Source organism: Melanostigma gelatinosum, assembly GCF_949748355.1.
Source record: "Melanostigma gelatinosum genome assembly, chromosome: 24".
NCBI classification, from domain to species: Eukaryota; Metazoa; Chordata; class Actinopteri; order Perciformes; family Zoarcidae; genus Melanostigma; species Melanostigma gelatinosum.
This window is the reverse complement of record NC_136657.1, coordinates 11,315,977-11,333,476: the sequence shown is the minus strand read 5'-3', so window position 1 is coordinate 11,333,476 and position 17,500 is coordinate 11,315,977. Positions and strand designations below refer to the sequence as shown.

General features: G+C 44.7%; 3 protein-coding genes across 4 annotated transcripts in view; 1 reads left to right on the top strand and 2 right to left on the bottom strand.

Annotated features, from left to right (window-relative positions):
• Positions 1-583: 583 nt before the first annotated feature.
• On the bottom strand, positions 584-6,695 carry creg1 (cellular repressor of E1A-stimulated genes 1). The gene is made up of 4 exons (XM_079296357.1): positions 6,340-6,695; positions 5,487-5,606; positions 4,952-5,065; positions 584-1,098 (listed from the first exon to the last, which is right to left on the bottom strand). Exons 1-4 carry the CDS (start codon positions 6,643-6,645, stop codon positions 1,012-1,014), a joined length of 627 nt encoding a protein of 208 aa, XP_079152483.1. The 5' UTR covers positions 6,646-6,695; the 3' UTR covers positions 584-1,011.
• A 915-nt stretch (positions 6,696-7,610) lies between these two features.
• On the bottom strand, positions 7,611-12,846 carry setdb2 (SET domain bifurcated histone lysine methyltransferase 2). 2 transcript variants are annotated; one of them, XM_079296353.1, is made up of 11 exons: positions 12,447-12,846; positions 11,861-11,974; positions 11,692-11,784; positions 11,339-11,472; positions 10,976-11,257; positions 10,511-10,839; positions 10,262-10,431; positions 9,951-10,180; positions 8,121-8,315; positions 7,926-8,014; positions 7,611-7,844 (listed from the first exon to the last, which is right to left on the bottom strand). In XM_079296353.1, exons 1-11 carry the CDS (start codon positions 12,502-12,504, stop codon positions 7,679-7,681), a joined length of 1,860 nt encoding a protein of 619 aa, XP_079152479.1. In that variant the 5' UTR covers positions 12,505-12,846; the 3' UTR covers positions 7,611-7,678. The 2 variants fall into 2 exon arrangements, with proteins under 2 accessions (XP_079152479.1, XP_079152480.1); XM_079296354.1 differs by having other exon boundaries at positions 7,679-7,844; positions 7,926-8,009.
• A 3,262-nt stretch (positions 12,847-16,108) lies between these two features.
• LOC306797509 (uncharacterized protein) overlaps positions 16,109-17,500 on the top strand; it is a gene marked incomplete at both ends in the record, with an annotated part of 7,027 nt that continues 5,635 nt past the window's right edge. Inside the window, 5 exons of the mRNA XM_079296874.1 lie at positions 16,109-16,200; positions 16,600-16,774; positions 16,847-16,871; positions 16,945-17,058; positions 17,143-17,283. Coding sequence (XP_079153000.1) covers positions 16,109-16,200; positions 16,600-16,774; positions 16,847-16,871; positions 16,945-17,058; positions 17,143-17,283 — 547 coding nt within the window. The remainder of the gene's footprint in view (positions 16,201-16,599; positions 16,775-16,846; positions 16,872-16,944; positions 17,059-17,142; positions 17,284-17,500) is intronic.

The window sequence follows — 17,500 nt, the reverse complement described above, 5'->3', positions numbered from 1 at the left end:
TATATATATACGGTTGTGTTGGGTACGATGCAGTGGAGCCACGGTTCGGTACGGTACAGTAGAAAACTATAAATGCAGAGAAATGTACTTGATTTTAAAATATATTCATTCATTACAACTGACATCATAAAGTTATTCTTTGACTTTGAACAATGATGGAACTATACCTGAGTGACTCATCTTCTGGGGTGTCTTCTTAGCAACACATAAGCATCAAAAACAAAAACTGCTCCTTAATGTTATGTAGTATTGTTACTTACATCTTGCAAAAGAGATTTTTAATCTCAATGGGACTACCTGCTTAAATAAAGGTTTTTAAAAAAAAAAGAAAATCTTTTTTTTTTATTCAAACATATTCGGTTCGTCATGCGTACCGCATCTTTAAATTTAAAGAATTGAATTATATTAATTTCTAACTAAATGTAATTAAAATACTCAAAACAAAGAAAATGTCTGAACGTACCTTTTTGGTCCTGAAGCAGTTTAATGTTTAAATATTATCATTATCTATAAAAACAGAAAAGGAGACAGTTTGTTTTTTAACAGAAACTTTATTTAAACAAAATCAACATTCACTCAAAAAATATATATAATTTCACAGCAAAGTCTTCAAGTTACTATAAAAACATGAATTGTTATCGTTATCAGCAAGAAGCAGAATACTGTCACGCAGTCAGCTTTTACGGCTGAAGCCCCGCTCCTCCACGGATAAGCCCCGCCCCTCTCAACGTGTCATCCTTGTGTTGTTTTTAAAACATCAAGATGAGTTTGTTAACTCCCATGAGGCCTCAGCAGCCTGCTGAGCTCTGAGACTCATGGGAGATGTAGTCAATAAAGAATAAAATATATTCGTATCATAAAGTTGTCTGGTGCGTTGAGATGAAAATAATTTAGTTGTGTTTAAAATATTTCCTTCTATTAAAATAATCCTGAGGTGATCAGCTGACTCGTGTCGTAGTCCACACATGATAGAACTACAAACAGAAGAAAGAGGACTACATGAACCAGCAGTCAGTGGTGCTTCCTGTGTAGCGAGGCCAGGAAGTAGTCTTCTGGAGTGACGGTCTTCACCCCGCCAAAATAATCCAGCACCCACACCTGAAACATGGAGGAGGAACCAGGACGTTAGCCAGACCTCCTGCGCTCTGATTGGCTGACAGTGAGGGATGATGGTGGACCAATAGGACGCTCCGCTTACTGACGACCTCTTAAATGTCTCAAAAAATGAGTTTTTTTATTTTGTTAAATCCAGTTCCATGAGTGGCAGTATTGTCATAGTAGTAGTACTAGTACTACTACCAGTAGTAGTAGTAGCAGTACTGGTAGTTTTAGTAGCAACAGTAAGTACTAACAGCAGCATTTGCACTACTTAAGTAACAGTTTTAACAGTGGTACTAGCAGTAATAGCAGTACTAAGAGTAGTAGTACCGGTATATTCAGTGGTGGACCTGCAAGGCCTTCTCTGCTGGTCTAGACAGAATCACAAAGTTATATCTATTTTATAACTTAATATTTGTTCTTAAATACACTCCATGTGTTATAATTTATAAACATATGTTCCCCATTATCTTATGTTCTCATTGCACAGCTCCTGTCTTCCTCAGTTGCTCTGCTTCCAGTGCAGCTTGTTTTAAGGAGAGCTTTTATCCAATCAGATCTCACCTCTGTGTCTCTAGGTAGAACAGAGCCAGAGGCCTGCTGACTCACAAGTGCATCCAGTGCACTTTAAGTGAATGGGGACGATGTTGTTGATTGTCATAGTGTTCAACCAATCAGATCTCTAGTTTGACATGTTGGGCGTATTCTTTGACGTGTCAGAGCTGCTAGCTGGCCTACAAGTACGTGATTGGTCAGTGGGCTAGCCTGACGTGTGGGCGGTGACAATCCCAAAATATGCTGCCTCTGTGAGCGGACATCTTCAGCCTCAAACCATTAAAACGTATTCAAGAAATACACCTGGGGAGGCTCCACTGTCTTCACTGGCGTCCATGAATGGAGAAGGACTTCTTACTGGAACTACAACACACGGATGTACTGAACAACCGTGAGATTGAACTCTTTGTTAACAAAGAAAGGAGGATGGACTTTGTCTTTAAATGGTGAACAGCAGCTCTGGTAAGTTAAATGCATTTGTTTCTACATCTGCAGCAGCTTTAATATGCTTGTTTATATATTATTATTTGTACAACTTGTTTTTATGAAGATGGATTGTTTGGTTTTATATGTGATATGAACTATTGTTACGTCCAATGTTGCTCTGGGGACATATTTATCTGGTGCCAGTGTTGCCAACTTGGCGACTTTCTAAACCCTCATGGAGACTTTCTTTGTCAAAAGCGACGAGTGACAAATCTAGAAACTTGTTCTGGTGTTATTTGAGACTTGTTCTGGTGTTGGAGACTTGTTCTGGTGGTGTTGGAGACTTGTTCTGGTGTTGTTGACTTGTTCTGGTGGTGTTGGAGACTTGTTCTGGTGTTGTTGACTTGTTCTGGTGTTATTGGAGACTTGTTCTGGTGTTGGAGACTTGTTCTGGTGGTGTTGGAGACTTGTTCTGGTGGTGTTGGAGACTTGTTCTGGTGTTGGAGACTTGTTCTGGTGGTGTTGGAGACTTGTTCTGGTGGTGTTGGAGACTTGTTCTGGCGGTGTTGGAGACTTGTTCTGGTGGTGTTGGAGACTTGTTCTGGTGGTGTTGGAGACTTGTTCTGGTGGTGTTGGAGACTTGTTCTGGTGTTGTTGACTTGTTCTGGTGGTGTTGGAGACTTGTTCTGGTGGTGTTGGAGACTTGTTCTGGTGGTGTTGGAGACTTGTTCTGGTGGTGTTGGAGACTTGTTCTGGCGGTGTTGGAGACTTGTTCTGGTGGTGTTGGAGACTTGTTCTGGCGGTGTTGGAGACTTGTTCTGGCGGTGTTGGAGACTTGTTCTGGTGGTGTTGGAGACTTGTTCTGGTGGTGTTGGAGACTTGTTCTGGTGGTGTTGGAGACTTGTTCTGGCGGTGTTGGAGACTTGTTCTGGTGGTGATGGAGACTTGTTCTGGTGGTGTTGGAGACTTGTTCTGGTGGTGTTGGAGACTTGTTCTGGTGGTGATTGAGACTTGTTCTGGTGGTGTTGGAGACTTGTTCTGGTGGTGTTGGAGACTTGTTCTGGTGGTGATGGAGACTTGTTCTGGTGGTGTTGGAGACTTGTTCTGGTGGTGATGGAGACTTGTTCTGGTGGTGTTGGAGACTTGTTCTGGTGGTGATTGAGACTTGTTCTGGTGGTGATGGAGACTTGTTCTGGTGGTGATTGAGACTTGTTCTGGTGGTGTTGGAGACTTGTTCTGGTGGTGTTGGAGACTTGTTCTGGTGGTGTTGGAGACTTGTTCTGGTGGTGATGGAGACTTGTTCTGGTGGTGTTGGAGACTTGTTCTGGTGGTGATGGAGACTTGTTCTGGTGGTGATGGAGACTTGTTCTGGTGGTGATGGAGACTTGTTCTGGTGGTGTTGGAGACTTGTTCTGGTGGTGTTGGAGACTTGTTCTGGTGGTGATGGAGACTTGTTCTGGTGGTGTTGGAGACTTGTTCTGGTGGTGATGGAGACTTGTTCTGGTGGTGTTGGAGACTTGTTCTGGTGGTGATGGAGACTTGTTCTGGTGGTGATGGAGACTTGTTCTGGTGGTGTTGGAGACTTGTTCTGGTGGTGATTGAGACTTGTTCTGGTGGTGTTGGAGACTTGTTCTGGCGGTGTTGGAGACTTGTTCTGGTGGTGATGGAGACTTGTTCTGGTGGTGATGGAGACTTGTTCTGGTGGTGATGGAGACTTGTTCTGGTGGTGTTGGAGACTTGTTCTGGTGGTGTTGGAGACTTGTTCTGGTGGTGATGGAGACTTGTTCTGGTGGTGTTGGAGACTTGTTCTGGTGGTGATTGAGACTTGTTCTGGTGTTGATGGAGACTTGTTCTGGTGGTGATGGAGACTTGTTCTGGTGGTGATGGAGACTTGTTCTGGTGGTGATGGAGACTTGTTCTGGTGTTGATGGAGACTTGTTCTGGTGGTGATTGAGACTTGTTCTGGTGGTGATGGAGACTTGTTCTGGTGGTGATTGAGACTTGTTCTGGTGGTGTTGGAGACTTGTTCTGGTGGTGATTGAGACTTGTTCTGGTGGTGTTGGAGACTTGTTCTGGTGGTGTTGGAGACTTGTTCTGGTGGTGATGGAGACTTGTTCTGGTGGTGATTGAGACTTGTTCTGGTGGTGATGGAGACTTGTTCTGGTGGTGATTGAGACTTGTTCTGGTGGTGTTGGAGACTTGTTCTGGTGGTGTTGGAGACTTGTTCTGGTGGTGTTGGAGACTTGTTCTGGTGGTGATGGAGACTTGTTCTGGCGGTGTTGGAGACTTGTTCTGGTGGTGATGGAGACTTGTTCTGGTGGTGATTGAGACTTGTTCTGGTGTTGATGGAGACTTGTTCTGGTGGTGATTGAGACTTGTTCTGGTGGTGTTGGAGACTTGTTCTGGTGGTGTTGGAGACTTGTTCTGGTGTTGATGGAGACTTGTTCTGGTGGTGATGGAGACTTGTTCTGGTGGTGATTGAGACTTGTTCTGGTGGTGATGGAGACTTGTTCTGGTGGTGATTGAGACTTGTTCTGGTGGTGTTGGAGACTTGTTCTGGTGGTGTTGGAGACTTGTTCTGGTGGTGATTGAGACTTGTTCTGGTGTTGTGACTCTGACCTTAAAGCTCGTACGTTCTGCTCTGTGGTGAACGAGCAGCGGTGCTGCCGTGCGCAGAGAGGAGACGCATCTATCAACAGGTGTTGAGCTTCACTCTGCACTAAACTAATCATAGCGTAGCTGTGCTCAAGCTGCAGGACAGCAGTGAAGGCCCAGGTACAACATGCACGGCCCGCCACTGAGTACAGGTAAAGTGGAGTTTCAGTAGTAGTATCAGTTTTAGTAGTAGTAGTAGTATCAGCAGTACTAGTACCTGTGTGATGTTGAACTTGCAGAAGAACCAGTTGTGGTCAGAAGGCCACTCCATCATCTCTGGATGTCGACTGAACAAAGACATATTTGCAAACTCCGCCTCCAAACCCTTCACCTGCAACAAGAGGAGTCATGTGACCGAGTCGTGCGTGTGTGTGTGAGAATATGTGTGTGTGTGTGTATATGTGTGAGAGTGTGTGTGTGTGTGAGTGAGTGTATATGCGTGTGTGTGTGTATATGTGTGTGTGTATGTGTGTGAGAGTGTGTGTGTGTGTGAGAATATGTGTGTGTGTGTATATGTGTGTGTGTGTGTGAGAGAGTGTATATGTGTGTGTGTGTGTATATGTGTGTGTGTATGTGTGTGAGAGTGTGTGTGTGTGTGAGAGAGTGTATATGCGTGTGTGTGTGTATATGTGTGTGTGTATGTGTGTGAGAGTGTGTGTGTGTGAGAATATGTGTGTGTGTGTATATGTGTGAGAGTGTGTGTGTGTGTGTGAGAGAGTGTATATGTGTGTGTGTATGTGTGTGGGGTGTACCTCCAGCACAGACCCAGTCAGGATGATGTGAGCACATAAAGGACTTTGAGGGTCGAAGCCTTGAAGTCTGCAGAAGTCTGTCTGAGCCAAAGACATGGAGAGAGACGCCTCAGGGTTCACCTGTAGGGACACACCTGAGTCTCGTGAGCAGTACTACTGCTCACTAAAGACAAGGGTACTACTACTACTACTACTAGGTTGTTATTGTTACTTCTTACTGGAACTAAAACACACGGATGTACTGAACAACCGTGAGATTAAGCTCATCTGAAACAGGTCACAGTACACTCAGCTCTGTACATTTGTGTCACATGACTTGAGCTCCGTCATGTGACTTGAACCCTCAAACTGCTGAGTCACTCTGTGAAGAAGTGCTGAGTCATGGTGGAGCTTCTGATGTAATGTCAACCGTTTTCATAACTTACTTATTATTCAGTAGTGAATTAAATATCCATAAACTACATTTATTTATTAAGAATCAATAGATTGAAACCTAAAAGAGTTATGAAAGAATAAAACATTTAAACTTCTGTTAGAGTCTAAAGTATTAAAATCATTGATTGCACTAATTCACTTTTAACTAAATGTTGAAATAAAACCTTCACTACAAACACACATAATACATTATAATACACTATATTATAACATAATATAGTATATTATACTAAGTTATATTACAACATAATATACTATATTATACTATATTACTTTATATTATATTATATATTCCCATAAGATATCAAAAATACCATGAAGTAATTATCCACTGTATCAAATAGCTACGTGTTAATTTAAATAAAACTTATAGAAACTAAACTCTGAACCACAGACAGTCACGAGGACTATACGTCACCTGCAGGTCCTGGACCGAGATCTCCATGCGGGTCAGGTACATGTAGGGGACCCCGGTACCGGAGCCCTCCGGTCCGTCGCTGACCGAGAACACGTTGGAGAACGGCCGACCCACCACCGGCTCGTGGGTAGAGACGGTGGCCATGGAGGCCCAGTCCACCTGGTGGGCCACGAAGCGCGCGACCCGGGCCACCTGGTCGTGAGGCGGGATCCGGACCCGGTCCCGGTCCCTGCAGGAGGAGGAGGAGGAGAGGAGGAGGAGGAGGCCGAGAAGAAGCACACACGAAGCCCGCAGAAGAGCGCTCATGGTCGGATTCAGTGTCGGTGTGAGTCCGGAAGAGAATGACGTAATATATATATAACAGTTATATATATGTAAACAACACGCGGGGATCCGGGGTGGAGTTTCAAAATAAAAGCCACAGTCACGGGTGTAACAGGAAGACGGGTATAACAGGAAGTCCTTCAAAATAGAAGCATCGATGATAAATAAAACCAAAAGTTTTCAATGATGTTACACAAAGTGTATATAAGTACGTATTGTAGCGACCCTGTACAGTAGCAGCTGGTAGTAGAGGGGTCAGGCTGTCGCTTCCCTCTCTCTGGCCAATCACAGGACGCACTGTATACGTTAGTCAAGGTGCGTGGCTGTGATTGGTAGAGCAGAGGAGGGGTTACCTGTTCTGTGGCCGGAGCTAGTCAAGGTTGTGAGACCGGAACCAACGAAGAAGAGAGTTGTTGAAAGACCGATGATGTTGGCTGGAGTTGTTCGGCACTATTGTTGACGGTTTGTGTTAATAAACCTCTTGCAAGAACTTCACTCTGTCTCCGACTCGTAAGTGGAACATTACAGTTTATATCTATTGTGAATATTATCTAGTTTTTTAAAAATATCTTAATTGTTTGATACTTTTAACAGTCTGGACCCGAGAGCCCCCCAAACAATAAAGTTTGTTCTATTTTATTATCTATATTTATTTATGTTGAGTAAACATTTTATGGAGCACTCCTGTGTTTTATCATGAAAATAATAAATTCTAGAATCTAAAGTGACAGGTTACAAATGAAGTTAGAAGTTTCAAAATAAAAGATTTAGTGGCAGTTAAGAAACAGAGAATCCTCCCATACTTCCTGCAATGGAGTTTCCAAATAAAAAAGCTTTAGAGACGGACATTTTACAAAATAAAAGTCTCACAAATTCTAACTCTGAAATGAAACCACAAACACAGTATGACAGCCTTTCAAAATAAAACAGCGAAACGGATTTTTATAAATTTAGATTTATTCAGAAAAACATAAAAAGCGTACAGAAGTGACCTGGTGGGGGGGAGGGGGGGTGGTTACTGTGAGTCACCTTGACCTTTGACCTCACACACCTCACACAGCTGATCCTCGATGGTGAACCTTCCCTGGCAACCGCTGCTACTGCAGAGACAAGGCACTTCCTGTTTACTCTGAGAGTCGGCAGAGTAGTTCCACGTGAGCTCAGTGCCGGCCTTCACCACCCTGAGAGAGAGAGACAACATTTATGACCACCACCACCACCACCACCACCACCCTCCTCCTCCTCCTCCTCCTCTTCCTCACCTGCTGGTGAAGAAGGCCACGACGGGGAAGGCGGGGTCGTGAGAGTCGGTGAAGACGTTCTGGACGAACAGGTTGGGCTGACAGCTGTGCTGTAGGGAGCAGAGTGTGAGATAGAACCATCTCTCCTGTAGTATGTATGTATATACACACACACATATATAAACACAGTATATTTATTAAAATAAATCGTCTTACGTTGAGGAAGCGGCTCACGTTTCCCTCCTTGCTGGCATCCAGGAAGTAGACGTCCTTCACCGTCTCCGTCGCTCTCTTCAGGTTCCTCCTCATCTCCACGCCGTTCACGGAGACCTCCTTCTCCAGAGGAGGAGACGGGTCACCTGACTCACCTGGAGGAGGAGACGGAGGCTCCGGAGCGCCGACCAGAACGGTCTGGAGACAGAAGGACAAGTTAAAGTATTGTTAGCTCTATTAGCACTGTTAGCGCTATAACCCCCCCCCCCCCCTTCCCACAGCACTCGACTCCCCTCCACACCTCTCATACTCAGCACTCTACGACCAGCAACCCACCCCCACTCCAACACAGCACCCCACCCCCCAGCGCGTCCCTCAACCAAGTGAGGAAGGAACTGAGGAGGATCAAGGCGAGGAAGGCCACGGGTCCAGACGGCATCAGCTCAAAGCTCCTCAAATCCTGCGCAGACCAGCTGTGCGGGATAGCGGAGCACGTATTCAACTTGAGCTTGAGGCTGGGGAAAGTACCACAGCTATGGAAGAGATCCTGGAAAAGGCTGGAAGCTCTGTGAGAGTCATGTTCTACGACTTCTCCAGTGCCTTCAACAGCATCCAGCCTGTGCTTCTGAGGGACAAGCTGGAGCAGACCGGTCTCCACATCAACTCCAGCAAGACCGAGGAGCTGGTGGTGGACTTCTGCCGGGGCAAACGCCCTCCTCCGACACCGGTGAGCATCCAGGGACTGGACATTGAGGTCGTGAAGTCGTATAAGTACCTGGGTGTTCACTTGAACAATAAACTGGACTGGACTGACCAGTCCAGTCCAGTCCAGTCCCGACCAGTTCGGGTCGTTATAAAAAAGGACAGAGCAGACTCTTTCTGCTGAGGAGACTGAGGTCTTTTGGGGTGCAGGGAGCACTCCTGAAGACCTTCTTCGACTGCGTGGTGGCATCAGCCATCTTCTATGGAGTGGTCTTCTGGAGCAGCAGCATCGCGGCAGCTGACAGGAGGAGACTGGACAAACTGGTGAGGAAGGCCAGCAGCGTGCTGGGGTGTCCACTGGATACTGTGGAGGTGGTGGGAGACAGGAGGATGATGGCGATGAGGATGATCTCTCACGCCTCCCACCCCATGCAGGACACTGTGGCAGCTCTGCACAGCTCCTTCAGTCACCGGCTGATTCACCCCGGTGTCTGAGGGAGAGGTACCGCAAGTCCTTCCTCCCCGCTGCTGTCAGGCTGCACAACAAACTGCTCTCGGTGGACCACGAACACTTGAACACTTTGAACACTTTAACACTTTAATTCACTCACTTGGTGCAATATCCAATCCGTGCAATCCCGTGCAATATCCAATATCCAATACGTTTAAGTATTATATTAGTCTTATATTTTTATTCCATCTGTATATTCTGTATATACTGGTATGTTTAATATTCTTCTTTACTGTCTTATTTTATTACTGTTTTACTGTTTACTGTTTAGTTTATTATATTACTTGATTTTTATCTTTTATTTTATTTACTTGTGAGCAATGCTGCTGTAATCCTGTAATTTCCCCACTGAGGGACTAATAAAGGATTATCTTATTTTATCTTTTCTTATCTTTTCTCTTATAAGGACAATTAGCACCGTTAGCTGCTAACTGCCAGCTGAGCTGTTGCCATGTTGAGAGCCGTGTGGAGACAATCAAAAAGCTCCCACTCTCTTATGTACCACCTTTATGTATGTATATGTTATGTTGTACTGCTGTATTTCCACTCCGTTATAGTAGAAGTACAAAGTACAGGACAAGTACTTGGTACTTGAGTTCAGTACTAGAGTACATTGGAACCTGGTCTCGGTCCTGTGGCGTAGCGGCGTCGTTGGGTCTCTGGATCACGGGGACGTGGGGGGTGGGCGACGTGGGTCGGGGGGGCTCCAGCACGGTGCTCCGCCCCTCCAGCACCGGGGGGGGCAGCCACTCGGTGACCACCTCCACCTCGTCGTCAGACGTGAGGTCAGACCGCGTCAGCTTCGGGGGCGACGGCTCGGCAGGACTTGGACTCCTCTGTAGGGTGACACCTGAACACACCGCGAGGTGTTTAAGGTCAACCGTTCACTATAAAAGATCCTCAAACATGGCAACCATTGGCCGTGTCTCACCTGCGTAAACGCACACAAACGTGCCGCGGTCCAGGTCGTCGCGGCATCGGACCCCCCAGCCTCGGCCGTCGGTCTGGAAGACCTGGAGGCGGACTCGGATCCCTCTCTGGACCAGCCGGTTCTGACAGCGGGTCCGGACGCAGCCGCACCACGGGCCGCACTCGTACACGCTAAAGGACATTCAGGATCAGCGTGAGGTCACGAGGTCACTTCCTGTTTGAGCGGGTTCTGTAGTTAACGGGTTCTCACCCTGAGGGAACCGGGTCCGGCAGCCTGTGGTGGTTGTAGCGCCGCCCTCCTCCGGTCACCGCGGCACAGGCGCAGCGCCGGACGTCGGCGCAGCCGTCGGTGCAGTCGCAGCAGACGTGGAACAGCGCCGGGCCGCGGGTCAAGAAGCAGCCGTGCGGCCAGCGGTCCTTCCGGTACCGGAACTCGGCGGGTCGAGCGCCGCCGTCACCGACACACAGCTGCACCGGCGTGGGCTCTAACCCCCGGCTCAGGTCCATCTCTGGGCACCGGGGGCCCGCCGGAGGGGGCGGGTCCAACTGAACCGAGGCATTAAAGGTGAAGAAGTCCACCTGGAGGGTTGAAGGCAACTCAGTACAGTTACTCTACTACTTTATACATCAGAATACATCAGTCACAGTACTTGTACTCTGACAGTGGAGTACTTTCAGATTGTCATACTTGGTCCCTGAATGCGTCGTCACAAACCTGCAGGACGTCGTAGTGCTCGGTGGCCAACAGGAAGCGCATCACGTCCTCATGGTTCCGGAGACTCTGTCCACACGGGGCCTTGTACAGGACGTCCCAGTCCTCCTCGTCCTCCGGCTCGTTAGGCTCCGCCCCCTCCTCGTCCCCGCCTCCTCTCAGTGACATCATCAGCGGCACGGCGCTCAGCCTCTTAAAGCCGCAGAGCAGCGGAACCTTCAGGGGGTTCTGACCCCAGAATGCAGGGGTGCACTGAGGCATGCTGGGTAAAGAGGGCAGGCAGGCCTGAAGGGAAACAACAATACAGTGTGTAGTACAGAGTGTGTAGTACACAGTATATAGTACACAGAGTGTGTACTTGTGTACCTTGCAGCAGGAGTGAGGCTCGTACTGCAGCTGGAATGGAGTCAGAGGAGGCAGTAGCTCCTCTCGGCCTGCAGGGGGAGCTGCTGAGCTGGACGGCCCGTTCGAGGGGGAGGAGTCAGCCGGGAACAGCTCATCTGGGCAGGAAGATGCCACCAAAATAAGACACACAGGTTCTTTATTTCCATAGAAATATTTATTGATTTAAACTTCTAATTCAGCCATTAAACATATTCCATCTAAATAGAGACACAGAGTACTGGTTCATTCTGGTCTTTACTGGCTCATACTGGTTTATACTGGTCCTGGTGTGGGTGTAATGACAGTGAAGTTTCAGAATAAAAGCTTGTGTTTACCTAAGCCGATGACCACCTGGACCACAGAGGAGTCCTGAGAGGAGACTGGAGGACCGTTGAGACTCTCCAGAAGCTTCAGACCCTGAACGTACTCTGATGGACACAAACAGTCAGCCCAACAGGAAGTCCACTTCAATACCACCGAAGAAGAAGAACCACGAGGGCCCACCTTTGTCTGTCGCTGTGTTCTTCTTCAGGACCCTCTTCAGGTGGTCCAGGTACTCAAACACACCACTGAAGACCTGGTCCACGTCCTCCTCGGACCAGAAGGCTTTGGCTCGCTCTGAAAGACAAAAAGACGAAATGAATCCTGAATATTAAAATATCTAGACCACATCAGACCTGGTCTACATCAGACCCACAGTGTTTAGGTATGTTAGACCTGGACTACATCAGACCCACAGTGTTTAGGTATGTTAGACCTGGACTACATCAGACCCGGACTACATCAGACCCACAGTGTTTAGGTCTGTTAGACCTGGACTACATCAGACCCACAGTATTTAGGTATGTTAGACCTGGACTACATCAGACCCACAGTGTTACTTTAGGTCTGTTAGACCTGGACTACATCAGACCCACAGTGTTTAGGTCTGTTAGACCTGGACTACATCAGACCCACAGTATTTAGGTCTGTTAGACCTGGACTACATCAGACCCACAGTGTTTAGGTCTGTTAGACCTGGTCTACGCCAGACCTGGCTTTAACAGTAACTCAATAAGTAAACCAATAATGAGCAAACACGAGTTCTTACCGACTTCACGAGGATCTAGATTTTCCTCCATTTCCATCACTGAAACAGACGTTAGCATGCTAGCAACCAGCTAGCTTAGCCGGCTCGCTGAAAACAATCAGATTTGTTAGCTTGTTTAGCTAGCTGTTAGCTTCCATTAATATCTTATTGACGGTCTACGAGTAATACCGGAAGTTCCTCGTGAGTCGTTACGTCCTCTTTGACCGGTTGAGGACAATTTAACGTTTACTATACGTACGTTAGCATCTTACTAGCATTGGTGTTACACATTCGCGTTTTAAGTGATTTAGGTACGTTCTCCGTTTATAATGATACTCAACGGCCACCGTATAATTTAGGTGAATTGTGCCCCCTGGTAATATTTTCCAGGCAGTTTTTCGTCTCTTAACCTTTGTGTTGTATCGCCTGTATCACCAGAAACGTTGTTTTGCCTCATTCTTTTTTACAGATATTAAATTGTTGATTACGTAGTTTTTATTATTATAGTAAGTGTGTGTTCGCTGAACGCGGTATATCAGCCTGCTAGCCTTTGCTCAGGACACTGTATTTATTCAAAAAACCCTTCGCTTTTTGAGTTGACCTAAATTGACCACCGTACCACTTCCGGTGTAGTTTTGTAACAGTGTAACAATAAAGTTATGCAAGTTTAAAAATGCGGAATCATTAAGAACAGAAAACCACAGCGAGAGGTGAGTTATATTATAAATACTATGTTATATATATATTATACAACATGAAGTTCTGTTGGTACTTGTTAAATATATAGAATATAACATGAAGTTCTGTTGGTACTTGTTAAATATATAGAATATAACATGAAGTTCTGTTGGTACTTGTTAAATATATAGAATATAACATGAAGTTCTGTTGGTACTTGTTAAATATATAGAATATAACATGAAGTTCTGTTGGTACTTGTTAAATATATAGAATATAACATGAAGTTCTGTTGGTACTTGTTAAATATATAGAATATAACATGAAGTTCTGTTGGTACTTGTTAAATATATAGAATATAACATGAAGTTCTGTTGGTACTTGTTAAATATATAGAATATAACATGAAGTTCTGTTGGTACTTGTTAAATATATAGAATATAACATGAAGTTCTGTTGGTACTTGTTAAATATATAGAATATAACATGAAGTTCTGTTGGTACTTATTAAATATATAGAATATAACATGAAGTTCTGTTGGTACTTATTAAATATATAGAATATAACATGAAGTTCTGTTGGTACTTGTTAAATATATGGAATATAACATGAAGTTCTGTTGGTACTTGTTAAATATATAGAATATAACATGAAGTTCTGTTGGTACTTGTTAAATATATAGAATATAACATGAAGTTCTGTTGGTACTTGTTAAATATATGGAATATAACATGAAGTTCTGTTGGTACTTGTTAAATATATAGAATATAACATGAAGTTCTGTTGGTACTTGTTAAATATATAGAATATAACATGAAGTTCTGTTGGTACTTGTTAAATATATAGAATATGACATGAAGTTCTGTTGGTACTTGTTAAATATATAGAATATGACATGAAGTTCTGTTGTGGTGCAGCAGAGATGACTCAGGTGCGGCGGTCGGTGAGCAGTGCATTGTGGGGGATGTGTGAGGGTGACTCCATGTCCATGCCGGTCCACTGGTACTAAGACGTGGACGACATCAGGAGGGACTTCGGAGGCTGGATCGCCGGCTTCACGTCCCCCAGAGACCGGCACCCGTCCAGCATCCTCAGCCTCTCCAACACCGGTACGAAGACCTGGACCATCAAGACCCGGAGACCCTGTTTATGTTGTTGTGGTTTAACGGGACAGTTTTCGTTCTGGTGTTCCAGCCGGTAGCGGTCGGACCGCCTGGTCCTCCGGCACCAAGCGACCCGATGTGGTCGGTAACGTGATCCTCCACGACAAACTGGACCTGTGGAAAACCTCCAAAGGCTCGGTCCACTACCATCAAGGTACTGAGTACTAGTATTGATGCTGTGTACTGATACTGAGGAGTCTGTAGTGATCTCTGCTGGTGGTCTTCAGTGATCCGTGTCCGTGTTCTTCAGTGATCCGTGTTGGTGGTCTTCAGTGATCCGTGTCCTTCAGTGACCCGTGTTGGTGGTCTTTAGTGACCCGTGTTCGTCACCACTTCCTGCAGATCTTCCACAATAAAAGCTGAGCCCATTGAAGAGCTTCCTGTCTTTGTGCTGCAGGTTCCCTCGGGGTTCTGACGAGCAGCTGAAGGTCCACCAGAGCGCCGTGAACTACCTGGGCCTGGCCTGCTACACTAAAGGTCCAACCCGGCGTCATGTGATCCTGTTGAGTCGGTCATGTGACCGCTGACGAAGCTCTGATGTGCTGTGTGTTGTGACCCAACAGGAGCTCTGTCCAGCTTGTTCTATCTGGCTCACGAGTTCCACGACGACGTCGGTGGAGGAATCCTGACCAACACCAACTGTGGGGGTTCATACAGAAGCTTTGAGTCCAGGTTTAGGGTCCAGGTTCCACCAACTGAAACTGGGGGGGCCGTCCCACCGGAGTGGAGGGACCAGCTGAGAGACGCCCAGGAGTTCATCCCCGACATCCTGAAGGACATGGAGTGATCAGATTACCAAAATAAGTCTTTATTTAATTTATTATTTTAATTTGAAAATCAAAAATGTTCTTTTGTTTATGTTTGTGTGGCATGAAATACTTAATAAATGTATTCATACATAATATAATGATTACATCAGTAACAAATAAAATCCATGTGAATACTCTGAACAATGTGTCAAACTATTTATTGTCTGTATCATGAAACATTTAAGTCTTTCGTTTCATTTTAGATACGATATATATATCTATATATATATATAGATCTATATATATATATATATATATATAGATCTATATATATATCTATATATATATATATATAGATCTATATATATAGATCTATATATATATATATAGATCTATATATATATATAGATCTATATATATATATATATATAGATCTATATATATATATATAGATCTATATATATATATATATAGATCTATATATATATATATATATATATATATATATAGATCTATATATATATATATAGATCTATATATATATATATAGATCTATATATATATATATATAGATCTATATATATAGATCTATATATATATATATATATATATCTATATATATATATCTATATATAGATATTTATATTTATATATAACATTTTTCATGGTGAATTTTCACTTTGTTGGTTTTCGTAAATATGTTTTTCTAAATATTTAAGTCACATATATGATATACATCATCTATATTTTAGTTTTCTGAGCCGCTGAAGTTTGTTGATAGATTAGTGAAGACTTTTCTGTGTTTAACTTTGATATAAATTATTCATCTCAGCAGTAAATAAAGTACTTTTTACTGCAATACTACTATATTTGACACTTATAGGTTATGACGCAGTACTAGTATTTTATGTAAAGTGCATCTTCATATTAAAATACCCTTTCATGAATCAGTGATAGAAACTGTTCTATAATGAAGGAGCATCAGGAGTACTTTTACTTTTGACACCTGGAAGTACATTTATCTGATGCTGCTTGTACTGTTGTACACAGAGAGGGTTTTGGGTGTTTTTCTGACCTTTGATCAGAACAAACATGGCGTCCGTCAGCAGAGAAACGAGGCGACTCTTCTTCCTTCGACTCCTCATCGCGTCTATCCCAGCATGCACTGGGCTTCCTGGAGGTCAGTGTCAGGTTTCTTCATCTTCTTCTTCAGTTTCATATCAGACTTAGAGCCGTTCACTTCTCTCCACTGTGAAATTCTCTGAACAGTTGATCAAGTTATGTTAGCACGTTAGCTAGGCCATAATAAATGATGAGGTACTAGCATAAGCACGAATGTTAGCTAAGCATAAGTACAGCTTCAGACTTCTGAATCAACGGTTCATCTTGGTTTTTGTCCGTCACCATCTTGGTTTGAAAACATGGGACCATAAAACGTTTTTAAATAAAAAGAATGACTAATCGTCGGAGCTGTCAATCCAACTGTTGTCACCCTCTTGTGGCCACAGTTGGTAACACGCTCCACAGATTTCACTACATGTCCCAGCATGCTAAGCATTCAACACTTCCTTCCCGTGTTGTGTGAATAAAGGAGGCGTGTTCATGAGCAGACCTGAGGCCAGCGTCTTCCTGCATCGCAATCGTCGAGCCAACTTCCTGTTTGAGGAGCTGAGGAGAGGAGATCTGGAGCGCGAGTGTCAGGAGGAGAAATGCTCCTACGAGGAGGCGAAGGAGATCTTCGCTCTGCCTCAGCAGCTGGTCGGTTCAGACTCAAACGTGTGATTCATGGTTCTGGTTTCTTGTGAGTTAACTTGTGTTTTCTTCTCTCAGGAGGCCTTCTGGAGGCTCTACACAGGTACTCCAGCTTTTAATATTGTAACGCACTGATTGCACCTCTCAGCTGTTAAAATGCTACTTCCTGTTTGCAGCGGTGGACCACTGCCTGTCATCTCCCTGTAAGAACGGAGCCACCTGCACCCGACAGGTCGACACCTACGTCTGCAAGTGTCCACCTGGTTTCCATGGATCCCACTGTGACAAAGGTATTCGCAGCGTTTCATGTTTTACTGGTTTCTGTTGAAGAAGTCGTGATGAACAACGTTTTTTGTTTCTGTGACTCCACGCAGCTCGTGTGACGTCACACGGCTGTCGCTATAGAAACGGAGGGTGTGAACATTTCTGCCGACAGTTTCCGGATCGTCCTCACGTCTGTTTCTGCGCTCCGGGTTATCGTCTGCATCGGGACGCCAACACCTGTGAGCCCGAAGGTCAGAGCTCGTCAGAGGCGTCAGGGACCAGAAAACTGACACTCAGACTTTTACTTTTTCTTCTGGGGTGATTCTGTAGTAGATTAGCATCCTAACAACGTCTTGATCACAGAGGTTTGAAGACTTATTATGATCGTTTTACTTGAGTAAAAATTCAAAACCAGTCGCTTCCTTGGCAACCACTTTGGAGCCACGTGGAAACACACCATCAACTACA